General features: G+C 34.7%; 2 protein-coding genes across 8 annotated transcripts; both read left to right on the top strand.

The window, feature by feature from the left end:
- The first annotated feature begins 4258 nt into the window (after window positions 1–4258).
- On the top strand, window positions 4259–12796 carry usf1 (upstream transcription factor 1). 7 transcript variants are annotated; one of them, XM_056474334.1, is made up of 11 exons: window positions 4259–4360; window positions 4779–4846; window positions 4955–5004; window positions 5102–5229; window positions 6435–6548; window positions 6638–6788; window positions 10610–10697; window positions 10914–10972; window positions 11064–11158; window positions 11252–11380; window positions 12265–12796. In XM_056474334.1, exons 2-11 carry the CDS (start codon window positions 4839–4841, stop codon window positions 12352–12354), a joined length of 912 nt encoding a protein of 303 aa, XP_056330309.1. In that variant the 5' UTR covers window positions 4259–4360; window positions 4779–4838; the 3' UTR covers window positions 12355–12796. The 7 variants fall into 7 exon arrangements, with proteins under 7 accessions (XP_056330309.1, XP_056330308.1, XP_056330313.1 ...); XM_056474333.1 differs by having other exon boundaries at window positions 5090–5229; XM_056474338.1 differs by having other exon boundaries at window positions 5084–5199; window positions 10610–10664.
- Window positions 12797–14557: 1761 nt separating this feature from the next.
- On the top strand, window positions 14558–27736 carry LOC130242336 (uncharacterized). The gene is made up of 23 exons (XM_056474415.1): window positions 14558–14732; window positions 14853–14959; window positions 15085–15129; window positions 16322–16475; window positions 17328–17399; window positions 17620–17708; window positions 18155–18311; window positions 18406–18483; window positions 18903–18994; window positions 19073–19178; window positions 19762–19841; window positions 19994–20062; window positions 21304–21364; window positions 21469–21485; window positions 21647–21704; window positions 21791–21883; window positions 21961–22021; window positions 22880–22993; window positions 23063–23120; window positions 23256–23324; window positions 26832–26895; window positions 27040–27111; window positions 27462–27736. Exons 1-23 carry the CDS (start codon window positions 14676–14678, stop codon window positions 27546–27548), a joined length of 1860 nt encoding a protein of 619 aa, XP_056330390.1. The 5' UTR covers window positions 14558–14675; the 3' UTR covers window positions 27549–27736.
- The last annotated feature ends 220 nt before the right edge of the window (window positions 27737–27956 follow it).

Genomic DNA, 27956 nt, shown 5'->3' with positions numbered 1-27956 from the left:
TCTATTTAATGTGCTTAACATAAACAAGAATAAAAGAAATACAACAAGTATAAGACATAAAAATAACAAAGTGAATAATAATAAAAGTAAACAAAAAATAAAATAATAAAAATGTGTTAAAATAAACATCACTATAATCGCTAGCCGGAGAGCAATAGTGTTTATTTGAGCACACATTCAAATCTTATGCACTGTAAGAGGTGAAAGACAATACTGTTTATTTTCTTCCACAGATGTCTGTTCGGAAAGGAAACAAGATTATGGAACATTCACAGCATGTGTCAACACAAACCAAGGCCTAACGCTTAGATGTTTATACCCACGTTGTGAAAGTGATCAAACGCCCTTTAAGTGTAACCTGTATGATGCTGAGGGAGACAGAAGAACTCTTATTAGCAGCTCAGTCCATTCTGAAGAGTGTCGACACATTATCAATGACCACACTACCATTTACCATAACATGACCAAGATTTACATATGTATTCTGTCACGGAGTATAGTTCGGGAAGAAAGGACAATCACTGTGAACTATGCCAATAAAAAAGGTTAGTGATTGTTTTAACTAAAATAAATGATTTGAAAATAGTAAAACATTAATGAAAATTTCACCCAAAAATTAGACTTATCACCAGGCCATTCGAGACGTATCCTTTCTGATAAGATCCTGGAATGTTCCACTAAATCCATAATATCTCAACCCTGCAAGAGAAGGAAACCTCAGATTAGAGACAAATAAAAATTTTATCCATTAAAATTTGAGAACATGAGAAGTTGAGATGCTAAAACCTCTAAATACCATCTAAAATGTTCTTCTAAAATGGGCATTTATATCAGGCTCCTGTGTGTAAGTTCAGTAATTTCCCTTTTATGGCAAAAGAATAAGTCCTGTTCATAATCGTCTATGTTAAATAACTCAACATAAACAAAGGAGGCTGAGAATAATGCCCATTTTTGATGGAAATTTGAGATGGCACTTAGAGGTTTTTGCATCTTCACATCTTTTCCATTAGGATTTAATGGTTTTAACATGCCACTAATAGGAGGGAACAATTACTGAGATGGGATGGCTGTTTTGTTTTTCTTCAGCTGAAGATAAATTAAGCTTTTGGAGGAAAACATTTCAGGATGGAGGTGAACAGGCTTGATGTCATTTTTCGATTCACATTGAAATCTAATTAAAAATAAATGCATAAATAGGCAGCTTCAAAGTAATTGGGATGACCCTAGGCACCTCCCCAACGTGCATAAATCACTTGATAGGTTGTGAACTAAACCTTCTAATAAACTTGCATCAAAAAGCGGGACCAATGTGAGCATTTTTATGTAAAAAGTATATAATAAAAAAATCCAGAAAATAATTATTCGTTTTACTTGCCCTGATTTGTCAGCTTGGGCTGTGTGGATTACTTTGAGCCTGCCTGCACTTGCATTAGATAAAAAAACATATAGGAATGCTTTACTTTAAAACCATCATTTTTTGTTAGCTGAAGAAATAATCTTATATGAAAAAAAAATTGTTTGGGTGAAATGTTCTTTTAATTATTACAAAATAAATTTTTTAAGGTTATTGACTATTGTTTAGTTTAAAAAAATTATAAATAAAAGATGTGTTCTTTCCTCTTGCATTCACATTTAAGTAATGAAATATTTGCAACTATGAATGTGGTATTTTAAATGTTGTCTGGGCAATATCCTTCAACTTTTAACAGATTAATCCTTCTTTGTGCTTCCAGAGCGACCACGGAAATGCAAATCAGGAGGACAATACACACGTGTCTCAGGATTGCTGTACACAATAGCATTTCTTTTCTTTCAAGAAACTTATTTATAAATGCAAACCTCTTTAGAAGTAAACTCAGACAGGAAATCAAATGTTGATTGAATATTATTAAAGCTATAAAGCAGGGACATATAAGGTGTTACAAATTCATTATCATTCACAAGCATTTATATGTTTCTTCATATAAGGGTATGTTGTCTTGCCTTAAACCAAGTTTCATAATCCTACTTAATGTGTTTCTAAGTGTGCAGCGCATGCATCATGATAAAATCATTTTTAAAGTGTGTGTTGTTTATTATCTGAATGCCATGCACACTTTTTTGCTGCTTTGTGTGTTATTCACACGTCTCAAATTTAGCATCTGTCATTTTCATCTTTGTTATTTTGATAGCCAAATGTGTATTTTTTAATAAAGGTTCACAGTTTGCATTGATGGAAAAAAATATGTTGTTTAAACAGTATATATTTCAGAAATTAAGCACTGGAATGACTGGAATGGATTGTTTCGCACTTTGTTTAGGTCAAGGCTGTGATAATTTCTTCAACAATTCTTACAGTCAGTTCAATATTTGCTGTCTTTATTAAAAAAGAAATTAATGGATTAGAGACAAAAAAAATCCAATGATTTGAGTGTCACCTTGTGGGTGTTTTTGGTATAGCGCCTGAATATAATCTCATGAATCTCATTTTCAGATTTGGAAAGGGGATTTTCATATTTATATATATTCAATTCAATTCAATTCACCTTTATTTGTATAGCGCTTATACAATGTAGATTGTGTCAAAGCAGCTTCACATAAAAGGTCACAGTAAATAGGAACAGTGTAGTTCAGTTTGTAGTGTTTAAGTTCAGTTCAGTTTAGCTCAGTTCAGTGTGGTTTAATAATCACTACTGAGAGTCCAAACACTGAAGAGCAAATCCAACGATGCACAGCTCTACAGATCCTGAACCATGCAAGGCAGTGGCGACAACGGAGAGGGAAAAAAAACTTCACTAAACGGCAGAAGTGAAGAAAAAAAACCTTGAGAGAAACCAGGCTCAGTTGGGCACAATCATTTTAATTTCTCCGCTGGCCAAACGTCTTGTGCAGAGCTGCAGTCTCAGTGGCGGAGGCTGGAAGCTGGCCTCAGCGAAGACTCGTCTGTCTCTGGAGCGTCACAGGAATCAGTCTCATGTTCTCCACTCTTCCATGACCACCACAGTAGCTGCTCAGGATACGGCCTGGTCCAGGATATGGAAACCTTGGGATCATCTCGTCGTTGGTCTTGGATCGAATCAGTGACTCTTCATAGTCTGAGGGCCTCGGGAAGAGTATCCCCAGGTGGAAATATTTATATGTATATATATATATTGTTTTTTAGAAAATAAAAAATTATAACTACAGGAGACAACTTCAGTGCTGTTGCCTCACAGCAAGAAGGTCGCTGGTTCAAGCCTCGGCTGGGTCAGTTGGCGTTTCTGTGTGGAGTTTGCATGTTCTCCTTGCGTTCGCGTGGGTTTCGTCTAGGGGCTCCGATTTCCCTCACGGTCCAAAGACATGCGGTACAGGTGAATTAGGTAGGCTAAATTGTCCGTAGTGTATGAGTGTGAATGAGTGTATGGATGATCCCCAGAGATGGGTTGCAGCTCGAAGGGCATCCGCTGCGTAAAACATGTGCTAGATATGTTGGTGGTTAATTCCGCTGTGGCAACCCCAGATTAATAAATGGACTAAGCCGAAAAGAAAATTAATGAATGAGACAACTTTTTACAGTAAAGGGTCTTTACCTTTTTACTCTTTCGGTTACACTTAAGCAAGTGGCTGAGTGAGACCTACCTTTTAAGTAGTCATTCGTTTGAGTAAACATTCAAGTAAGGATCATTTTCACATTCATGTTTAAAACGTTAACATGTTTAATTTTAACAAAGGCTATATCTATTCAATAAGAATTTTTATTACTTTGTATTACATAATTAGCAACTATTGTTGATAAATCTTGTTAAACAGTTATAAGTACAAATGTTAAGTATGCCTACCTGAGGAACATATCAAAGAAGAGACAATAAGGCCATTGTAACTAATGTGCGGCTGACAGAAGCGGAAAGCAGCAGCTACATATTTACTGGATGCATCATGCCTTCCGACGCTGGTTAGCTCAGTGGTTACTTCCGAAAATCTTACTGTTGATTTCTCTCCCGTCATGGGATCGAACCACGGGCACCGTCCAGCGTTTTCTTCGGGCGAACTTTTTACAACACGAAACGTCCCTCAAATAAACATTTTGTTAAACACAACTTAATTTAATAACAAGTTAATCCGAAACAAGTTAACGTATTTAAAAAATGGGTTTTCTGAGGTTCGTTCGACTAGTGAAAGACTGGTTTGTTATATCCACTTGCTATAAAAAATCGACTCGATTTACTTTTTATAAACAACCTAGCCAAATTAAGTTCACAATAATAGTATAATATATCTTGTTACAGTAATGTCAATCGACGTACAAATATTTGAGTTGATGCTGTGCGCATGCGCAGTTAAGTACGTATCCTCTCTGGCTGCGGCTGCTGTTGTAAACAAGACGCCTCGAGATCAGTAAACGGTGAGATGTGAATTAAATCTCATGTTTCTTTTGCTCTTTTCAACTCCATTTTTATGATGGCTATATATAGCTCCAAAATATTTATTTGCGTACGTGACTTAATTAAAACAGTCTCGGTTATTGGTCAAAGCTTGTCACAAAGCGCTAGCTAGCTAGCTACCCATTCAACTGAGATCATTTTGAAATGTATAGTTTATGTATTGTTGTATGTTTATTTAGTTAGCCACCGTGTGCTTATAATAAGGTATTTATTAATGTATTAAATATCTGCAACGTAATACACAACCAATGCAAGTAGTGCATACATATTGTTAGGAGTGACTCCTGTTGGACACTTCTGTTAATAACGTTACGTTACAACTGTAAATGTTGATTTTTACAAGTATGTTGTTATTAAACTCCTCTCTTTCCAGTACAGATTTGATAAGACAACTAGAAGTGGAACACACATTTTAACTGTTACATTCTGACAGTGGAGATGAAAGGGTTTGTATCATGTACTATTATGTTCGTAAATGATAGGAGTATTTGTTACACTATAGCCATTGTAATGCAACCATTCAATCGCAATATTCTAAACTTCTGTATTTTCAGACAACCGAAAAGTTCTGAACCTGATGTCAGTGTTCCAGTCATTGAAGAAGGTATTATCAGGTTAATTCTAAAGCAGCATTATGAGTTTTTTAAATATATTTGGAGAATTGATGCGTCTTATTGTCGCAGGGGCAGTTGCTACTGCAGAAGACCCATCCGCAATCACAACTATTCAATCTGCATCTACGTTTTCCACGGACCAGCCGATTAAATACCTTTTCAAGACGGAGGGAGCTGGGGGGCAGGTAGGGGAGCTGTACCCTCCCTCGGGGCAGGTAGGAGATAGGGGAGGAACAGTTTGTGCGAACTGCCCAGTTTACACCTGGTAGTGACATTCGTCTCAGTGGTCTCTTCACAAGTGGTCAGCTGAGACAGACATGCTTTTGCTCCTAAATATACCAGTACAATGCTTTTGAAAAACAGGTTTACGGTATTTATTTATTTATTTATTTATTTATTTTTTACAATTCCGTCCATTTGGATGTAAGGTTCAGATCAATCTAATTGGTCACATGGAGCAGTGGTTATCAGAATTAATGTTAACAGCATTTACTCCAGACCATAAGTAATTTTAAAAATGAGATCACCCAAATATGGAAATTTACTCACTGTTTACTCATCCTCAAATGGTTCTAAACCTTAGTTTTTTTTTGTCTTCTGTTGAACACAAAATATGACATTTTTGAAGAAAACCTTTATCCACTGACTTCCATAGTATTTGTTTTTCCTATGATGGAAGTCAATGGTTACAGGTTTCCAGCTTTCTTCGAAATATCTTCTTTTGTGTTCAACAGAAGAAAGTAAGTCAAACAGGTTTGGACAGAGGAAAGGGTGAGTGAATTATGACAGAATTTTAAATTTATTTATATTTCTTATTTTATTTAAACATGGAATAACAATTGTGTAATTATTCCTCAGAAATAAAATTTGTATTTTTATCGTTTTGAGAAGTACATTCTGCTGTACAATATTAGTGTATTTTTTAGCAAAATTTTCAAGTTAAACCAGACTTAATCTTTCACAAAGACTTCTGATTTTTTTTTGCAAAAGTATAACAGGAATAGGATAATTTTTCAAGATTATGTGTATTACTTATATACTTAAATGTGCACAACTTTAATGACAGTGTGAGGTAATGTAGCTGTTGTTTATTTTAAAAAATGTGAAAAATTTGTGGACAGCTTAATTTGTGAGTTCTAGCAATAAAATATTCCCTTTATTATTTCCCAGTGGTAGATATAACATTTTAGAAGTCATTTGAATCCAGTTTCTGACTAGGAAACTAGTATTTGTGTTAATTTTGATAGCACGTGAAGGGAGCTTCAACTCTGCAGGAGTATTGAACTTGAGGTTTTTGCTGCCATGGAATAATAGCATTTATCAGTGACCTCTCTTAATTACTTAGGGTAGCATTTACAGACTAGCGTAGTTCTGAAAGATTGTATTGCATAACTTAACTTACTCTCTTCAATTTCTTCAGGTTACATACCGAGTAATTCAGGTTGCAGATGGACAGCTGGAGGCTCAACCTGATGGCACAACAGCTGTTAGTGTAGTGACTGGGTTTCCTGCCACAACACAGCCGGTTACGCAGGTGAAGATCTGTTTATTACTGACCGGTCATAGTTAAATCTAAACAAAGATGAGTGCATCTAGTTTCATCATGACTTGTATGTTTTTCAGGCTGTTTTCTCTCAGTCAGAAGGCTTGGAGGGAGATGGCACAGAAACCCATTACACGTATTATCCTGCTACTATCTCAGATGCTACTGCAGGCACAATGGTGACAGGTGTTCAGGCCTCAGATGCTCTGCTCAGTCAGAGTGCTCCTGCAGGTACATCAACAAACTCTTCTCAAAGGGATGAAAATATCAAATGTTTGGAGATTTAATGCTTAATACAACCTGCATTCAATACAATCTATAAACTAGATATGTAGTCTTATAGCCTGAAAACAAGGAGGGAGAGACAAACAAATATATATAATAATAATAATAAATAGGGATGCTCTGATCAGGATTTGTACAGCTGATACAGAGTACTGATTCCTTGTCTTGGTGATAGGCCGATACTGAGCACCAATTCTGATGCTTCAAGCTTTATAATGCATAAAGCACATTTTGAACTTTAATGGCTCGTTTCCACTGACTGGTACGGTACGGTACGGTATGGTTCGGTTTGGTACGGGTCACCTTTATCAGGCTTGCGTTTCCACTAACAAGGGTACCCTTTGGGTGGGCGTGGTGTATGACAGAAAGTTTCAGTCGACGTCATTCTAGCTTGAGGAAATGTCTACAATAAAGCTGTATGGGTCACTTACATATCATATGAGAAGCACTTCTCACAAAACAGATGCTTCATACACATAAATACTTGTGTAGAAATGTTTATTACTAACTTTTCTATGAACATGAGTTGATTATAACTGCAGATCAATGTGCGATACAGCCTACTGTAACGTCTGTAATTATGTTAAATAACTAAATAAATGAACATATATAAACACATACAGCCCCTTACAGTCTCTGATATGTTACCAACTACAGAAGAACTACATATAGCAGACATTTCGTCAGTATTTAGGTTCAAAACAACACAAAATATAGCCTACAGTCAGCGAAAACCTCTCATCTGTGTCTGTAATCCTCAGCAGCACATGTAGCCTCTGTTAGACAGAATTCCGTCATTCTGAGTTCATATTAGTCCAAAATGTGAAGATAATAAGTTAGTTAAACATGGCATTTTGTTCATGTTTGCTAAAAAAATAATGTGCTCCTTTTTTCCGGCTTCTCCTTTGTTTCTTCACGCTTCACTCTCGCGTTTGTCAATGTCTGACAGGATCGGATTTTAAAAGCACGTCAATAATCAAGCGCAGGTTATTATCATCAGCTCAAGAAGTTTGTTATTTCAGATATAATGTTAGACGCGAGTGCAAGCAAGAAAGCGAAACCGTTCACGCCTCAGACTGGCTTGTAAAAAACTACGGGGCACAGGGTAAATCTGCTCTTCTTCTTGGCTTTGTGGCTGTTCATCCAGACGACGACAAGATTTGTTTGAGCCCAGATCGATCATGGCTCGTTATTATATGTATTTATAATTCCGCTGTAATCTCTCGGCTGTGTATTTCAAACATGGCGGGCTTTTTGTTTTCATTCTGGCTTGTTGCGTAAGCGAATGACGTATCTCTGTAAACCAATAGAGTTCAGCTGCGCGTGTGGCTCCGCCTTTTGGTACCCTTTCTCGTGTTTGGTACCCTTTCGAAAGGGTGCCGAAAAAGTGGTACGGTTTGGTTTACAGTACGCTTTTTGACAGTGGAAACGGCCATAAAGGCATACCAAACCGAACCGTACCGCATGTACCACTCAGTGGAAACGGGCCATCAGTGGAAACGGGCCATAAATGGAGATCTCTCCAAGAGAATAAATTAAGGATGCATACGTTAAAACACGTCCTTAAACACGTCTCTTATAACCATTTAATGTAGACATGTCTTGGCCAGTAGCAGCGTTACAGAACATAGATAGCACAGACAAAAAATTGGTAATAAACATGACTAGCAATGCAATTTGGAAACAACATGTCTGAATCAAGAAAAGGTTTGGAGCGCCTATTTGATGCATAAGAAGTTAAAATGCAAACCTATAAATCCATTACTTATTTAAGGAAAATGAGGAAATAGGCCTATAAACTACTGTTTATTGCAATAAGCAAAGTGAACTTGAAATATTGTCAAAAACACAGAACTTTTAGTTCTTTTATGCAAAAAGGCTTAAATACATGCAAGGTCATTCAAATATTCTGCTCATCTCCAACTAACACAAACACTTGCGATTGGTTCATGAGATCGCCCAGATCACTGAGCACCAATCGAGTCATTAATTGTGATTATCGGCCGATACCGATCTCCGACCAATCAATCGTAGCATCCCTAATAACATGTTTACTTTTGCCTGAAAGAAGCCACTTGAATATTTACTTTGAATGTTGAGCAAAAATAAACGCTTTTGTTTATTAAACAAAAGGACATAGTACAAATTTGCTGAAGTAATTGCTTTTGCACACAGTTTTTTGTAGAGTTGCCAATAAGAGCTAGTATGTTTGATCATTCTCACAAAACGTTTCCTTCCCTCCAGATATTTTGTTGTGTGAATATCTGAACAAATGCAAATACAAAGAAGTGTTATATCTATACAAATGCAAATACAAAGAAGTGTTATATCTATACAAATGCAAATACAAAGAAGTGTTATATATATAAGTGAATATCTGGACAAATACAAATAGAAGTGCCTTTAAACAAAATAATAAAAAAAAAAAAGCTTTATTCCACCCTCATTCATTCATAGTCTTATCAAAACCTGAATGTGAAAATGTCACAAAAAAGCAACTTTTTGAAAAAAAGAAAATCACAGTTTTGTTTAGAAATTACATCTGTAAAAGGTTAAGAATGACAATCAAGTCATAAATAGTATACCCTGACCAATATACCTCTTTGTCGGTTTGATGCAAAATTTGATATGCAGTACACAATGTGTAATGAAGTTACTGTATATTAAACGGATATAACCAATGCTTCTGTTTCTCATTTTGCTTCATCAATACCTTCTGTATTTTTTAAAAGAACCTCTACTGTATAACAGTAAAACATCCACCAATGCCAAGGAAGCACTGTGTTGTAAATTACAGAAAAATCTGACAATTGTGGGAAAGTAGCTGACTTGAGGATTAGGCTGTATGTATTACTTTACATTATTAGTGTTAATACTGGATGCTTTTTGGCTTAGTCGTTTACACATAATACACAAATGATGACATAAATGTCAGTTTTCTTAATGAAAATTAAACAACGGGGCACCAAATATTCCCCACTGTTAGCAATTACATAAACACTGGATTGGAACGTCATAACACTAGTGTGGGTGGTTAAGCAGATTTCAGGTGGTAATTTTCAGCTTGATTAAATGGATAAAACCAAAACTAGAATATACTGTCTGACTATTGCCTTTCATTTTTTTTATTGGACTGTTGACATTAATATTAGAACGGAACATTTCACGCAAACGGGGAATCTGCACACAGACTTTTAATTTCACCCAGCCAGCCTCGGCGCCTCCGGTGGACTGTTTTTCCATTATAAAATTGCCACGTTTAAGGTCTGATTTCTTAAAAAATCAGTGATCTTCACTGCCTGATAGATATACGATATAAAGAGGGTCTCAGACCGAACAAGAAGCACTGCGTTAAATTCCATTTTTCCACACTATGTCTTTAAAATATGACAGTTTATTTTACCCCAGTATTGTCAATAGACTTTCTGCGCTCGACTGCTGATCCTGACGGTGCTAGCAATTACACGGTCTTTCATCTCCTTTTACGCTTGAACAACTAAATAAATGCTTAAGTCTATTTAACTGATTGTATCGTAATTACATTACAACATCGATTCTGTAAAAAGAACCTTGTAAAATTGAATATAATCACATTAAGCTTTCACCGGAAGTTTATCATTGCATATGTACATATACCCCATTGATTATAAAGTGGCAGCCAGTTTATAGTGCATTCATATTTAAAAAATTGTTGCATTATTGTGCATAAATCACACTGATTGAGGATTTTTGAAATATATATTTATTTGTTTTTTTTCCTGCTTTAGGTCAGTTGTATGTTATGATGTCACCACAGGAGGTCCTTACCGGAGCCAACCAGAGGTCTATTGCACCTCGTACACAAGCTTACAATGCGTAATGTTGCCTTTATCAGCCTCTTAAAACACTCCTCATTTATTGCTTTTTTTTCTTTTCACTTAACGCTATTTTGCTATCTTTATTTGCATCCCATACAATTAAAAAAACAAAACATACAGAATGTACTTACCTGAGCTTCATACGCCAATACACTGATTTCTGTTCAAATAAACAAAAACAGTTGTTATAACAGATTTTTTTTAATATGTGCAGCAAATCGGAGGGTCCAAGAACTTCAAGAGATGAGAAAAGACGAGCTCAGCACAATGAAGGTAAGGGTGTTGCGTTTTCAGATATGTTTTATTAATTATTAGACGGTTGCTTATGTGAGCTGTTTCTGAGTGTTTACTTTATGAATTACAGTTGAGCGAAGGCGAAGAGACAAAATTAATAACTGGATTGTTCAGCTCTCAAAAACTATTCCAGACTGCACCATCGACTCCACTAAAACTGGACAGGCATGTGTTCGCTTTAATAAAAGAATTATTAATATAGTTGTTTCAGCAGAACGTTCTGGATCATATTTGATTTTGCTGCGGTTTGTGTTGCAGAGCAAAGGTGGGATTCTATCAAAGGCCTGCGATTACATTCAGGAGCTTCGACAAAGTAACAGCCGGTTAGGAGATGAGCTAAACAGCATTGAGAGGTTGAGGATGGATAACCAGCTGTTACGACAAGAGGTATTTTATTGATTTCATTTCACAATTACAACCTAAATTGATTTAAACTTTTATTTAGGGCTGCACAATATCGTTTCAGCATCGGTATCGCAATGTGCGCATCTGCAATAGTCACATCGCAGCATCTGCAATGTTGAGTTGATATGTTAGTGTTATATTTGATCAAGATAATTCAGAACACTAAATTTTAACCATAATAGAGTTAAAGTTTATCATCTGCATATGTTTTTAAGGCATGTGACTGCATTTAGGCACAAGAAATAGCACCAATTGTAACTTTAATAAAGATTTATCCTATTTACCCATTTACACATGAAGACTATACAGTGCTATCTTGCATATGATTATTCAATGAATTAAATTCCTGAATATACTGATTGACTCCCCAAGGAGACCTAAAGCACCAAGGCTTTAACTTTTTGTCTTCGCTCCCCTGTATTTATCTCTACTTTTACTTTTTTATTATATTTTTAAACATGATTCACATCCAGAATAATCCCAAATCAGTCTAAATAAATTCATTCTTTCCTAATGGATCTATTCAAGCCATTTGGTGAAATTGTATTTATATGGCACCATATATTGCAGGAAACACAAAATATCGCAATGTCATGTTTTTCCAATATCTACTTTTATTTAAATAAGAGGTGAATGTTTTACAGGTTAATTTATTTCAAAAGTTTGTGAACATTTTTGAGATCTATATAAATAAATACATATTAGTATATTGGTATTATATTAGTATTTTAATGTAGTTTATAATTATAATAAAGGTAAAATTAAGTTTTAGTAATATTTGTATATTGTACTGTCTGTATTTATTGCTTATTTGAATCTTTTTGTTGTGTTTTCATTAATAATTTTGTTTATTTAATTTTTTTAAGGTGGAAGACTGGAAATCTAAGAATCAGATATTGAGGAACCAGCTCCGGCAGCATGGCATAGTTGCAGCAGCAAGTGCAGATCCTCAGTGAAGAATTTTAGTTGTGTTATTTTCTTTTGTTTTTATATATCTTGACTTGAACAATGTATAATGCAGGACTTGTGTAATGCAGTATTCAAAATATTGGTGATGATTCTTCATCAGGATCTTGCCTTATGTACATATTTCTTTTTCTTTCTTTGTGCACCCCTTCATATTTTCATGTAATTAAGCATTCTTTTTGTATGTGTCAGGACAGGTCAGAGGAATTTGTTCATTTTGTACTTTTACATCTATTGTTTGTAGAATAATATGTTAACTATTTGAATGCGTTTTCAACTATTTCATACATTGAAGAACGATTTTCAGTTTTATTTGTCTGAATGATAAGCATGTCAAATAACTGCCTAATAATTAACAGTTCACAACATGGTATGGTGTCATAGTAGATTTCATTATGCAGAGTGATGAAATAAATAGACAACTTTACTCTATGCTTTTTTAAAAATCTTTGATCATTTGAGTTTTCAGAATTTACAAGTATATGTTGTCTTAATTTTTTTTTTGTCAAATACCAAGTATTATTTTTAAGAAATGGGTTAAATGTCTCCATATTGTGGACATGTTCTTTATATTTTTGTTAAATACCAATTTTTAAACTTGTATTTACCTTAAAAGGACTTGTCAGTAATTTTTGTCCTTCTATAAGCATCAACTTTATGGCAAGTAATTTATTCCTTAACTAACACGTATCTGTTTTTAATGTTAATTTCTTTGAAACTAACTTTGGAATGATTAAAAAGTAACTTTGTTTTACTAGTCTCTGGTAATTCTATACAGTTGTGCAATATTTTATTAGGCTATTTCAGTTATGTCTTAAATACTCAATTTGTACTAATACTCGTTCCTTTGCCACTAGTTACTTGTCTCATTAGTGGCCTGTGACTTTAAGCTGTTTCTGATAACAAATGATACAACTGAAATCTATGAAAGTCTATGAAATAAGTAAGCTATCACTTCTGAATGTAGATTGCATGTTTTTTTGGGCAAGTCAGGGTGAACTTTGATGCTGATCAAATGCAGTCTTTAGTCACAAATGTTGAAAGTCAAGTTTTTTTAAATGCATCAAATTTCCATTAGTTTTTTTGTCGTCTACTCTTATTCTATATCTTTTCACCCAATTCTAGTTTTCACCTAATTCTAATGTATATGAAACTTGGAACATATGGCATATGGAATCAGTCTGGTTGCTGTTATTGTTGCCAGATTGGGCGGTTTTGAATTTTATTGTGCAGGTAAAAAATGGCATTGGTGGCTTGACAAAATTTGGGCAGTTTTGAAATGTAAAGTTTAAATGCAACTTATTTAACAAAACATAACTGTGTTCCTACTCCATTCAGTTAGTAGTGATGTGGCCAGTGCATAGCGCAAACCATGTGGGCTCACCTGAAAGAGGAGGTAAAGAAAAGTTGTATCAAAACCGGACTACCTATACAAAACTGACTCTCTTTCGAATGCATGCACATCACGCAGCGCCTGCGGTTAAACTCACACCTATCTTTTTTTCACAATTGACAGCAAGAACAAACAGAAGCACTGTCTGAATTGATACCCCATTTTGAAAGTAAAACATACTCTAATCGGTAGTGTAATCTACACAACATTAACTGCAGTGTGTGAGTAAGAGGGAGCAGTGTTTTGATGTGATCTGGTAATGTGGTTGTGACTGCTGGGGTTGGTTTCTGTATGGTTAAATATAATGACAGTTAAAGTAACTAGGTTTATTTCGGTTTAAATTTATTTAAATGAAATATTAATTAATATTTTGTGCATTTGGGCGGGTTTTGGACAGCTTTTGGGCTGGAAAAAATTCTGCTATATCTGGCAACACTGGTTGCTGTGCTATTATATATAGAGTACCTGAGTTTCATTAAAATATGTTGTCATTTTGTTGTCCAAATAGGGTGTTTTCACCATTTACATAATTTTGGGAAAGTACATCAATTTTCGGATGAACTAACCTTTTCTGGAGGCAATAGCTAATGAAATATTAGCCTATTGCTAGTAACATTCATGATCAAGTACTGGTATCTATTGTATGTTATACTAGTGACTATTTACAAGTAATTAAACATGGTTAATGGCATATAAACAAGTAGGGGTTCGTTCAGTTTATTAAATGTTAAAACAGCTTGCCATATTGCAAATGAAATCATGAGCATGTTTCTTTAAGGACTCGTAGGGTTTCCGAATCCGGTGACGCGACTCAGTTCACGGTTGTAACTGTGTTATTAGTTGCACTATGGACTTTCCACAGACCCTTTGATGAAAGGATTATACGTTGCTATTTCCAATAAATAACAAGCCAGAGCAATGATCTGCATACTGTTAGTTGCAGGGCACGGTACGGTTTTGGAGACTCAAATTAAGGTAAGTCAATAATATAGCCGTTTTCCTGTAGCGTAAGCTGCAACTGTTAGGATTTCTTAACTTTGTAACATTTTAGCTTCTAGCTTGAAATGTTCGCTAAATGTCTCTGCGTTCTTCAAGAGTGATGTCTCGGGTCTGTATGCTCATCTGACCGGTGTCCCCAAAGCTCTGCTACCTGGAGTCGGGGGAAAGAAAATATTGGATTTCTGGTGGGAAGCTGTCAACACGTGAGCCATTGCATTTGTACATGTACAAACAGTATTGTATTTGTGTTCTGCTGTACTTTTAGCATTATTGTTAATGGTGTTTTCCATGCAAACTAATGCAACAGAATTTTGATCCTCTCTTACAGCCGTCAGCTCTTCAGTGAAGTCTATCTGGTGACAAATGCTGACAAGTATGTCATATTTGTGTTGTCATGTTTCATAAATGGCATCCTGCTTTGCTCCAATGTTTACATTTTCTTTATATGAGCAAGAAGTGTGGATTCATAGGAATGTGATAGTAACCATTAGCCCAATTTTAATTCTACTTATGGGTTGTTGACTTGATGTTGCATTTTCACTGTCACACATGACAAAAATTATTGTAATTAGAATTGACCTTTAAAATGCAGTAAATTGTTAAATAGGTCTTTGTCTTTCATGGACCTATTGTTACAAAAGCTGCTGTGTTATTAGATGTTTACATTTTGTTAATACATTATTTACATTTTTAAGCCACATCTCAAAACTGTTGTGGTGTGACTGTCTCAAGGATAGTTCAATAAATTACAACTCTTATAATCTTATTTTTCATCCATTCATTTAAAATAACATTGAAACTTTTTGTTTGACAAATTATATCCTCTGGTGTGAATAATTTTCAGGCAGTTCCACACAAAAAAAAACTTTAGTTGAAGGTCCCCACATTAAGTTTTGTCTTTCCTTTGGTGTGACACCCAATTTATTGGAAATGTCCAAAAAGTTATAAATAATATAAAATAAATGGCAATATATGAATGAAGTATCCAACAATGAAAATAGAAAATCACTTTCATACTGTTTGTATGAAAAAAAAGTATGAAAATAAATGAACCTCACACTATTTGTATAGTATTAATAGTTGGTTTTCTTAATTTTTGCTAAGTCAAGCCATAGTGCTTATTTAAGGTACAGTTCAGAGATTAAAAAAACACAGTAAAATAATTGATAAAGTTAGTTACCCCTTATATTTTCTCAAACATCAGACTTGAAACTAATTTTACTCTTAAAAAAAATTATTTTACTGCCTATTTGTCAACTGCCCATATGTGATTCCGGACCACTCATAAGGGTCAATTTTTGGAAATGTAGGGTTCACAAAAATAAAATATTAAGAAATTTTTTTTTGAAGTTGCCTGAATTAAGTTCTTAGCATTGCATATTATTAATGCAAAATTTAATTTTGATATATTTACAGTAGGAAATTTACAAAATGTCAACAGAAAATAAAATTCAATAATTTTGTCTTATACAAAGGTATTTTTTTCTTTTCCTTCAGATGTATCCATGCATATGGTCCATGGTCACATATTTAATTAAATTTTTTATATTTTTTTCTAATTTCAGATACAAACACTACGAACGATGGGCAACAGCAAATGACTTTCCAGTGGAGAATGTTGTGAATGATGGCAGCACTACTTTGGATGACAGACTAGGTGCTGTTGCGGATGTTGAGTTGGCCATCCGAAGCCGACAGCTACAAGATGACATTATGGTGGTAAGACATCCCTTATGCTTTTTCAGATAATATCTTTCACGTAGCGTGTAGTAAATCTGTTTTTATATAGAAAAGGTCTGCAGTTTTAGAGTTCAATGTGCATCCTAAATGGAGTTATTGCCTCCTAGAAGAGCAAAATTGATTTTGAACTACCTGAAATGGGTTTGCAGTAATTCCAGCTTTACTTCCTGCAAAAACAAATGTTTTTGTAGCAATTTTTCTTAATACCAGCCTATGGTGTTCATTGGCTGCCTGCCAACCATGTCTACTTTGACCCTCAAACACTGTAGTTAGCTGAGGCCTGGAAGAATTGGGTTTGTGTTGTCATCATTATATTGATAATACACTGTTTTCTGTGCTACTAAAGCAAAATCACTTTCATGCACTTGTAGAGGATGAGGACTCTAAAAAAACCCTGCATCATTACTGTTAATTTCATTGGTTTAACAATGCGGTCATTGAAGCCTTTGGAAAATAAATTCACATACGATTGTAATACACCAAAAGCAGTTTGTCCAATCAGAAGAGAGTAGACTCACAAGAAAGAGCGGTTTAGAAAGACAGCATACTTGAGCCATTTTGGACACTGCAGCATCAGCTCTCGTCAAATAATATATATTATTAGAAAATTAAAATGTTATATTAACCTTACTGTTGTTGGATTTAATCTTATTGAAGCAGACATCCAAACAAAATGGCACTTGTAAAATGGCAAAACGTGACAATCTGAAATGATTATAAAATCCACTCTAAAAAACTCTATAGAAACTCTAAAATACATCTAGAAAAATCTTTTTGAAGATCCTACTTTATGTAACTTGAATCCAACTAATTCATACATTGCATTTGCAGATCGCAGGAGACATGCTTTGTTCTGATCAGAACTTTGATATAGCTCAAGTCATTCGCTTTTTCAGGTCTAAGGTAAGCGAGACTCCTCATTTTGAAGTGTAGTTCTAGTCTGTAAGATCGATTTCATACGCGCTGAACCAATATGATTCATGCTAATTTGTACTTTCTCATTTATACTATGCCCAGTAATAACCAGATGGATCATGATTTCATTACCATTATTGTGTCCACCTATTGTACATGTTGAAATATAATAATGTAATTCCTGCTGTGCTGTGATTTGATACTTCAGCCTGGAGAACTTGCTATATATTATGAGCTGGAGTCAGGAGAGAAGAGCTATTCCAGAGGCATTGTTGAAGTTTGTCCAAACACTCATCGGTGAGACCCTCTGATATGATCAAATTAGCCAAGATATCTTTTTGACATTATCGAAAATTGCATATATACAGATTATTACATAAATATTAGACATAATCATGAAAATAAATATACCACAAATGGACTAATGTTTTTAATAAAAACATTTAAATAAAAGTTCTACCCAAACATGGAAATTGACTTATCTTTTCATGTTTTGCATGCTTGTGTGTACTGTATATGATATGTTTTGTGGAAATGTTTTGTCTTTGAATAATGCTGAATTCATATTTATAATCATATTCATTTTTCTAGCAACAAAAATAAGAATAATTAATTTTTTTTACAACAAAGGCGCATATAACTGACCCTTAATTTCGAGTATTGGATCTCTCTCTAAAGTTTTAATGGTCATTTGTGTATGTTAGTGTTTTTGTCAGCCTTCTGAACCTACATGTTTACACTAGGGTGACGCGTTTCCTCGAGAAGCCACAGGAGGGCGTCACAGCATCTCGTCTTGCCAGTGTGGTTTTCTACTGTCTGCGCAAGGAGTCATTAACGTACATCTCCGAATTCCTCAATAAACACCCAGATGTTAAAGACAGAACCTTTGGCAAGTTTTGGGTCAGTGTTTAAATTACCCTGTAATTAAAAAGTAATGTAAAGTATCAATGTGTTTTTATTCTTCACATTTTCGATATGATTGTACTGGATGTAGGAATGGCTTGTAAATGAGGAGAAAGTTCCTGTTTACGGAATGAAGTTACCAACAGGATTTCAACTAATTGGACAAGTGGTGGGTATGCTTGTTATTTAGATCAATTTTATATGTGTAAATGTTTTTATTGGGTATATTTGAAACGTTTGGGGTTGGTTAATGTTTGCTTATGTCTAGAAAGAATTGGTTTATGTTTACTACTGCTGCTTTAAAAAAAAACATATTATTTGTTGTTTAAGTGTTAACAAAGGGCTATTTTTTGGTGAAAACATTATTATATCAAGAAATGTTGCTGAATAGAAAGTTTAAAGAAATTATATAGATTTATAAATGTCTTTACTGCTACTTTAGAACGATCTAATTGCTAAATGATGGATCAATTATAAATAAATTAATATTACTGACTACAAATATTTGAACTTTAGTGTACACCACATTATTATAAACATGCGTTTTATATAAATTAAGGTTCAGAATTTTAACATTTGTTATTTCAGGGTTTGTCTGATTACACAAAATGGCTCGCTCACTACTCGTCAAAGCAGCAGTTGTCCCCATCTAAACCCATTACATGCCGCTCGTATGCCAGGTCAGACAGAACACATTTAATTGTACCCCAAAATATTTACCTGTGTTTCATATCAATACATGGTCTGTGTTTTGACAGGGTTGGCCTGATGGGAAACCCGTCTGATGGTTTCAATGGGAAAACTATTGCTATGAGCATCTCTAACTTCTGGGCAGAGGTTACGCTCATAGAGAGCCAGACTCTGGTAAATTAGAACAGACTGAGATAAAGGTCTGTTCGCACTTTAACAATTACAATGAAGGTATAGTTGTGATTCTAAAACACTAGCAGAGTCCCCACCACAGCTGAATGAATAATGACACAGAGAAATAAAGACATTCCAGGGCTTGACGCTTACTTTTTTCAGCAGGAGCACATGCAACTTAGGAGCACATTAAAGAATTTTCGGTGCACAGTGAAAATATATAAAATAAATAGTGTTTTTGCCTAATAAATGTACACAATTTTCCAAAATGTAAATGTACACAAAATGTACATTTTCCAGTTCGCACAAATCTATTTTTAGTCGCAAATGTGAGCAAAATGGTTGCATTGTCTAGCCCTGCAGTCAGAGTCTGTTCTGCTTTAATAGGTTGGCAAAATTTTAGTGGTAGATGTGAAAGATGCTGTGAGCTTTCATAGTAAACAGAACAATATTGTGTCCTGATGTAGATGATAATAAATTCATCATAATATAGTTATAATTATAGCAATTGTTCTTGGTGTGAAATGGCTTTAAGACGATGAGGAATGCACTGTTCTTTACTCACCTCACTTTGTTTATTAAGGTTCTTCTTCCTCATCCTCTAAACGACCCCACAGAATTTGGAGGCTTGCAGGATCTCTTTCGGATAAGCCGGAAAGAAGGGTTTGTCCAGTCATCTAGTATTTGTCTCACTTTTCAAAATGTGTTTTGTATTGACTTAATGAATATCTATCTGTCTGTCTGTCTGTCTGTCTGTCTGTCTGTCTGTCTGTCTCTCTGTCTATTTATTTATCTTCTCTCAATCTTTCCTTTAGGTATTTGGGAGGTCTGAGACTTCTGCAAGCCACCTGTAAAAAGTTTTACCAATTCTGCTCAGAACAAGGGTAAGATAATAATTCAGTCAAATAAGCTTAGCGTAATAAATACTTTTTCCTAAAAGTAGGGTGAAATGACAGTTTACGTCTGAAATGACAGATCACGTCTATGTGCATGACATGCACAGGTATATTACAGGTATATTTTTCATGATTTTTGCCTTTATTATGATAGGACTGTAGATATATTGACAGGAAGTGAAGTTGGAGAGAGGGACATGGGGATGGGATTGAGAAATGTCCATGAGCTGGAACTTGAACTCTGTCACACGCATTGCAGTTTTGTTATATGTCGGCTACTGACCGCTAGACTATCAGTGCCAACAATTATGTTTTTTTTGTATTTTTGAAGCTACATTTTATTAGTTACACTTTATTTCGATGGTCCCTCTACTGACATTCTACTGGCTATAAATATTTTTGTAACTACAGTTGAAGTCAGAATTATTATCCCCCTGTTTATTTTTTTCCCCAATTTCTGTTTAACAGAGAGAAGATTTTTTCAACATTTCTAAACATAATAGTTTGAAAAACTCATTTCTAATAGCTGATTTTTTTAATCTTTGCCATGATGACAGTAAAGAATATTTGACTAGATATTTTTCAAGACACTTGTATACAGCTTAAAGTGACATTTAAAGGCTAGAGTAGATTAGAGTAATTAAGCATGTTATTGTATAACGATGGTTTGTTCTGCAGGCTATCGAAAAAATATAGCTTAAAGGGGCTAATAATTTTGACCTTAAAATCGATGTTTAAAAAATGAAAAATTGCTTTTATTCTAGCCGAAATAGAACAAAGACTTTCTTCAGAAGAAAAAATATTATCAGACATACTGTGAACATTTCCTTGCTCTGTTAAACATCATTTGGAAAATATTTAAAAAAGAAAAGAAAATCAAAGCGGGGCTAATAATTCTGACTTCAACTGTACATACCAAATTATACTACTAATATTAACACTAACCTAACATTCACTAATACTCTTATGCAAGTTAGTTGACATAGGTGTAGTTACCTGTAGTCAATATCATCCTAAAAGTAAACATCAAAATAAAATGAAAACTCAACTCAAAGAGATGTCATACTTTTCTCTGATGACTTGTTCTGGACTTCTCCTACTAGTAAAGTGGCTCAAATCTCCAACCTTCTATTTTTTTATTTTGTGATTTGTCAATGATTCTTGAATGTAAATTACAGTAATCAAGAAAGGATCTGCTTAATTTCAACTTCATTTTTTAATGCTTACAGAATTGCTCTGTCCAAGCAGAATTTCACTCTTAAGTATGACACAAACATTCCCAGACAAGTGGTGAGACTTAATTCTTTTATTTGAAGTTGCTTTTCTTGATATAAAATTCTATTCATGTCTTCTGATACATTTACAATATACTACATTTCTTCTATCACCTCTAGGGATTAGCTGGCAGTAGGTAAGCACAACATTAAATACATCAATGAACGTTAACAGTCAGGTTCTTTACAGCCTAACAAAGCTTATAATCATTATTCAGAATCCAATGCACTTGAAGCGGATGTTTGATTTGCCATAGTATTATTCGAATGAATAATTCGAAAGTGTTTTTCTGTGTAGTGCTATTGTGTCTGCCACCTTGAAGTGCCTGATGAAGTTTTACAACATCACAGACAATGTATGTTCAGTGTTCACCAAACACGGGATCAATTTAGAACTTCTATTTTATGCTGAAAAGATTACATGTACTTTATCATGTTCCAGGATCTTCCTCAACCCATCAGAGCCAACTTCATCCTCAATGTAGAGACCGATGAGCTGTTCATCACAGCTGGTCTACAGGACAGAGTTGTGCAGGTATGTGTAGTCTTATTCATTTTGACTCCTCTGACACTGATTACATCATGACTCCATCTGTTTTAACATTCTAATAGGTCTATGAGGGCCTGGTTTACATGGACTTCAGCAAACAGCTTATGGATGAGCGTGGTTACGGTACAGTCTTTAAACCTAATTATGATTCTGGCCAATATAAATAGAGGATTTCTGCAGGTCTTACTCTTAGAAGTCTAATTTACCCTTCCACAATTCATCAAAGCAGAAGGCCTTAATTACATTAATTGTGCCATTAAATGCTGCACACACCTCAAGAATATTTTCATCCATATTATGCTTTTTAATACAAATTTACAAACATCCTTAAAAAATAAGATACTTTTACTTGAGATGCAAAATTAAGCGTTGTTTTCGGAGAAGATAAATCACACGAGTGAGTTTATGCTTAAAACAAGACTTTGAGTTGGGCATGAAAGCTACTTTTCTGTTTGAGTTGTTGAGCTCACTGCCTGATATTGATTTATAAATATTTAAACATTTGTACACAAAAAAAGAGAGAGGAATGGCATAATATTTCATGTTTGGGCAGAGTTATTCCAATGTTCATCTGTTTTTATGTAAAGTTAATTAAAAAAAATAGTAATCAATACAAATGTTTTTAAATTGTTGCTTAGCAACTGTTTGCTCACTACAAGTTTACATAATACATTTACAAAATGTATTGTTTGAATTGTATTATTAAAAAAGCATGATATATTTTATTTACTTCAAATTATTCATTGCATTTTATTTGCTTGGTCGTAAAAAGGCATTAAGAAAGTCATAAAGCTTCATAAAACCTATGTTACATAATAAAATAATTTAAAAGTTATTAAATAGGTTTCAATTCTAATACTTTATATGTAATTTCTTCCTGTTATCATTACTTTTCTTTTCCCCCCAAAACTTTTAAATGGTTGTGTATTTGCCTTTTGTTTTAACTTTCTGTATTGCATGTCAAATTGTTGTACTCTATAGGAGAATACATTCCCTTGGACATGCGTGATCTTCCCATGTTCTGGCTGGCTTACTTGAGCGATCCAAGTGATTCTGGAAGGATTCACAGCAATGTTAGACAGCGCTGGTTAAACGGTAAGTCCTGCTTTATGTCATGGTTCATGTAAAATTCAACTTTTCCTAGGTCATCTTCTTTCTGGACAGGTGAACCTGCTGTTGTCGAAGCTATGAAAGCATTTGCTGAACTCACAGACCAATCTCGGTTCGTTCATCTTTGAGCATTCATCCTTCAGTCATTGCAGCATTACATTTAAATGTATTTTTTAGCCATAGCTTTTAGCTCATTACAAATAGATGATGATTGTTACTGAAAAGTTCTTTAAACGTGGCTTTGCAGGGCAGCCTTCCAGTGTAAGGACTGGGCCAGACTTGCACAACTCATGGATGAAAACTTTGAGCTACGGCGGTATGATCATTTAATCCATTCGTTAAACTGTCCAAGTAAACATTGTTTATTTTAAAGAGGTCATGAAATGAAAAATCTAAATTCAGAAGGCAATCCTGACAAGTAGTGAACGTGCGGTGGTGTCTGAAGGTGTCAGACGTAGAGCACAGATGCTCTTGATTCTGGAGGTCATTAATAATATAATAACACTAATACAGTAAGGCATTTTAGAATGACCGAAACAACAACTCAGATGTTTTACAATGTGCTCAGTCTGCTGGTTTATCCATTCGCACACATTTTTATCATCACATGATCTCTTATAACAAAGTCACATGACTTTTTTTTATGTGCATAGTTCAATTTGTTTGGTAAAAGAGTTTCCATCGCAGTTTATGCGCATCTTTTCTTATCGAATAAAAAATGTATCCTCCTCAGTTATGCGCATATGCTTTTATGTGAATATCCTAAATGCGCATAAAAATAGGTGAATGGAAATGTAGCTTGTGACATCAAGTCTTTGCATTGCCTTCTTTCTGTTTCCACTAACAAAGAAATGGTGGTTGCAGCTTATTTTTAATGGAGTTCCAGGCTGCTTCAGTAGGAACTATTTGACAAAATTTTACCACAAATTTATTTACGAAGCACAATTCAATTCTGGAATTTTTTGGAAAGGTAAGATGCAAGTAAAGCAGTCCTGTGCAGTGTTTCCTCTAGGATTTTTTTCAGCTGTGGCGGCAGGCCTTTTACACAGATCTACCAACTACATATGGCGTTATTTCAATGACAAATGTTGTGAGCGCAATATTACAAGTCAAGATCGCATTCATGTAATACGAGCATGCGAATCTGTTTGCTTGCACGCCGATTTCCTCATGCACAAAACTACTTGCGCCCCCTCAAATATGCATTGTTCAAGTGCAGACTTTCTTGTGCGCTCTCAAATAAACGCTGCTGAAGTGCAATTTAGTGTGTTTATGTAACAAGTATGTCTCCAACATTTATTAGATTTGCTAGAATTATTTATGAATGTCTCCAATAGACCTACAAAGCAGCATGATTGCATCCTGAAGTAAAGTGAAATGGCTATAAAATCCAGCAAGATAAAGTCACTATGCAGAGCCATAGACCTTTATCTATAAAGTATAATTATGGAAACTGTGTTCATCTTAACTGAAAGCTACGTCATGTTTGCTGGCCTCATGCATCACGCACCTGCCAGTCAGTCAGTCAGTCAGTCAGCAAATCACCTTAAAGGGTTAAACAATTAATACACACCACTACTACGGGTACAGAAATGTTCGCTCTGTTATAATTCTCGTACCTTTTAATACATTTTGGTGCAATTATAACCCGCTATTTAAAAAAAACAACAACAACTGAATGTTTTGAATGAGAAGCTGTAATGTAGCAGTGGCGCCCCACCATGGAAGAATGAATGTAGCGGAAACCATGCTGTGCCTAAATGGGATCTGACAGTAATGTTGTAACTTACAAATGTGAGTAATTATTTAATTATAAAGTAATTTAACTTTGTCTGTTACTTCAGAGAAGTTGACATGTACTCAGTATTTATGCATTTTGTTTAATTAAAATACATCAGTATTCAACTCTGAAGCATATAGGCTGTCAAACATGCATACACAAGTTTTTATTGCTGGACATACAGCTGTCCTGTTGAGATTTATAAATATGCTAAATCTCTGTCAATCACACCAGTGGACACTAGTGAGTCTACAATCTGCCACATCTCTTTATACACTTTGTTCTGATGACACAAAATGGACTGTTACTTCTAAATTATTGTTTTTTTAAAGGTCCAGTGAAATTAACATTAGTTTTAAGGATATCTATGAGCTAATGTGCGCTAAAACATAGACAAAATTTGCCTTCAGAAAATATAAAACTGATATAAACATCCAAAGCTTGCAATTTGTCAGTTCAGCCTAAATGGCTCAACAGTTTTTGTTCACATGCCCTCATACTTCAGTTTCTCATCAAGCCTCGACCAATTAAATGCTTTCTAGTATCTTCCATGTCCAGCTTCTCAATTCATGTCACTTCTTTGCTTTTCATTTGACATGCTTGAGCTCAACTACTCAATTGGCAGAGCTGTGATTAAAAACAAAACCCTACTGGCTGTTTTTAAAAGGGAGAGGAGCTAATCTATGTTCCGCCCTCTTTTCATTTTTCCAGTGGAGATTACGTCAAACATCAAATACAAAATGCACATTTCAAAGCGCTTCACAGGACCTTTAATTTAAAAAAGAACAGTACAAAATAATAAAAAGGTAGCTCATGACCTCTTTAATAGGGGAGCGCTGTGCACAAAGTAACGCAGGGTTAAATGTATTTGCTCAGGGTTAACCATGGCATGCTTCCGAGGTTTACACCACAGTTTCGGCAGACGTCTTCCTGCCAATTATTGAAAAAGTTTGGCGAAATTTGGATAAGAAACACAGGAGAAACCATTTTGCAGCATAAAAGTTTTTTATTACAGTTGATATTTTTTATTAAAAAAAAATCTGTGTCAGTAAAATCGTATATTGTTGTGATTACCGTCTTCTAGGCTAAAAGATGGAATCATTTTGAAAGATGTAAGAAACACAGTGACTGCTAGCCAGTTTTGAGGAAAACATGACACAGCGGGGTTAGTTGTAACAAGGTGTTTCAATTAAGCCAAATACTGTTGGACACCAATTAAACAAACAAAATAACTTTTGAATTTTGAGTGTAACGTTAAAAACTTTTTAAATAAAAATGTTTTTTTAATGAAAATATTGTTTTAATAGAAAAAAAATATTTTATTGCTAATGCTAATGCATTGTATAATAATGGATAAATGGATAATAATGCAAATAGATTCAAATGTTATCCAATAAACACATAAATACATAAACACACTGTGCTATAATAATGTATAATAAAAAAGAAATGAGGCAATTACTGAGGAAATATAGCTACTATTTAAAGTAAACAGAAATTAAATTAACTGTGTAAAATCTGCCTTTGTTAGCATGTGTTACAACTAACCCTCTGTCTGTTACAACTTGCCCCGCAGGTGGGGTAAATAGTACCATTTTTAATCCTGGCACTTTGGGCAATACTGCACAGAAACCACATGTCCGGCGATCATATTTCCAGTGCTCATTTGTAGAAGAGGCTTGTGTATTATTGGTAAAAAAATATATGGTTTGTCTAACCTCATTACTTTGTTCATTATTTGACCAAAACCGAAAAGTGTTACTTTGTGCCCCGCTCTCCCCTACAACCTAAAAGAAGATCTTTTGAAGAAAGCTGATAAACTGTAACAGTTGACTTCCATAAAAGGATAAGCAAGTACTGTGGGAGTCCATGGTTACAGGTTTACAGCTTTCTTCAAAATATCTTTCTTTGTGTTTAAAAAAATAAAGAAAGAAATTCACAAGTCAAGGCTGAGTGAATTGTTCATTCAGTAAATTTCATTTTAATTATTATATCTAAATGCCTGAAAACAGGTTGCCATTGAAGTTACAATTTTTCCATCAGGTCGGTCTATACTGATGACTGCTTGGGGCCTGGAAATCTAAAAATGGTACAGCTTGCAAGACAGGTAAGTAAATCAGGATCTAACTAAATGTTCTCTTAAGTAACTGAGTCAACCTTGAGTTATTCAAAAAATTCACCCCTATATAAATTAGAAGTATTATGACCTCTGAAAAAGAAGCAACAGGTCTGAATGATTCTCTTGTTGTAGTTTGGATCTGCAGTGAAGTTGCCTGGCAGTGGGGGTGCAGTTGTGGGCTTGTGTATGGATCATGAGCGACTGGTATGGCGGATTTTAATATAATGATTGTTGACTTTAATATGATGCTTAGTTGTAATTTAATTTCACTTGATTATAGTAATTAGGAGACAACAACTTCGACTAGATTCTATTGAGAAATCTATTTGAGAGCTAAAATTGTATTATATTGAGAGCTATTTGTGCACACCTAGTAACTAGCAACATCAACTATTTACTAATGCTAAAACATTGTGTCTTTGTTTTCTAATTGAAATTTTTTCATATTAAGACATCAAAATTAATTTGATCAAATGAAATGTTGACTACTCTGCAGTAGTAAAATGGTAATAATTCTGAACCAATGTATATAAATCTCTTTTATTCCCCACTAGATGGAGATGAAGAGGGCTTTCCAAGAGGCAGGATGTGTGTTTTGTTTGATCGTGCCTTACGACCCATCAGTACAGGGTCAGAACTGATTACCCAGAGGAAAGCTTTTATTTTATTATTATTTTTTCTCTCACAAAGAAGATGTGTTGTAAAGGCTCTGCTAGCAGAACATACTGCCCAAAATCTTAATCAGGTCATCATTTATACATTTTCCTGTTGTCCCCAAACTGTATGTCTGTCGTTGTTCTGTGGAAAATAAATCTAATCTATTTTGAGACTTTCAGTTTTTGGGTTCAAGGAAAGGTAGCAAATATTGCTCTTTACCAACATTATTCTAAACGTCTCCTTTTGTGTCTCCCCAGAAGTTTTGAACTTGTTTAAATGAACTTATCAGTGTTTTCCTAGTCCCTAGGCGGGGCTCCAATTGTTGTGCGTTTCAGATAGAAATGAGAAACAATTGACTATGCATTGGAAGCCTTTCACACCCATCCTGTTCT

The sequence above is a fragment of the Danio aesculapii genome, chromosome 15 (assembly GCF_903798145.1).
Source record: "Danio aesculapii chromosome 15, fDanAes4.1, whole genome shotgun sequence".
Lineage (NCBI taxonomy): Eukaryota > Metazoa > Chordata > Actinopteri > Cypriniformes > Danionidae > Danio > Danio aesculapii.
Note: the sequence above shows the minus strand (reverse complement) of the source record. Positions and strands in the feature narration are given on the sequence as shown.

Excerpts from the sequence above, each read along its gene's own strand:
- usf1 (XM_056474331.1), top strand. Across the intron at positions 6,549-6,637 it reads CAACACAGCCGGTTACGCAG|GCTGTTTTCTCTCAGTCAGA; the intron begins GTGAAGATCTGT and ends TATGTTTTTCAG. Across the intron at positions 10,698-10,913 it reads CGTACACAAGCTTACAATGC|CAAATCGGAGGGTCCAAGAA; the intron begins GTAATGTTGCCT and ends TAATATGTGCAG.
- LOC130242336 (XM_056474415.1), top strand. The coding sequence starts at position 14,676 with ATGATCTGCATACTGTTAGTTGCAGGGCACGGTACGGTTTTGGAGACT. Across the intron at positions 14,733-14,852 it reads TTTTGGAGACTCAAATTAAG|AGTGATGTCTCGGGTCTGTA; the intron begins GTAAGTCAATAA and ends GCGTTCTTCAAG. Across the intron at positions 22,994-23,062 it reads TAGACAGCGCTGGTTAAACG|GTGAACCTGCTGTTGTCGAA; the intron begins GTAAGTCCTGCT and ends CTTTCTGGACAG.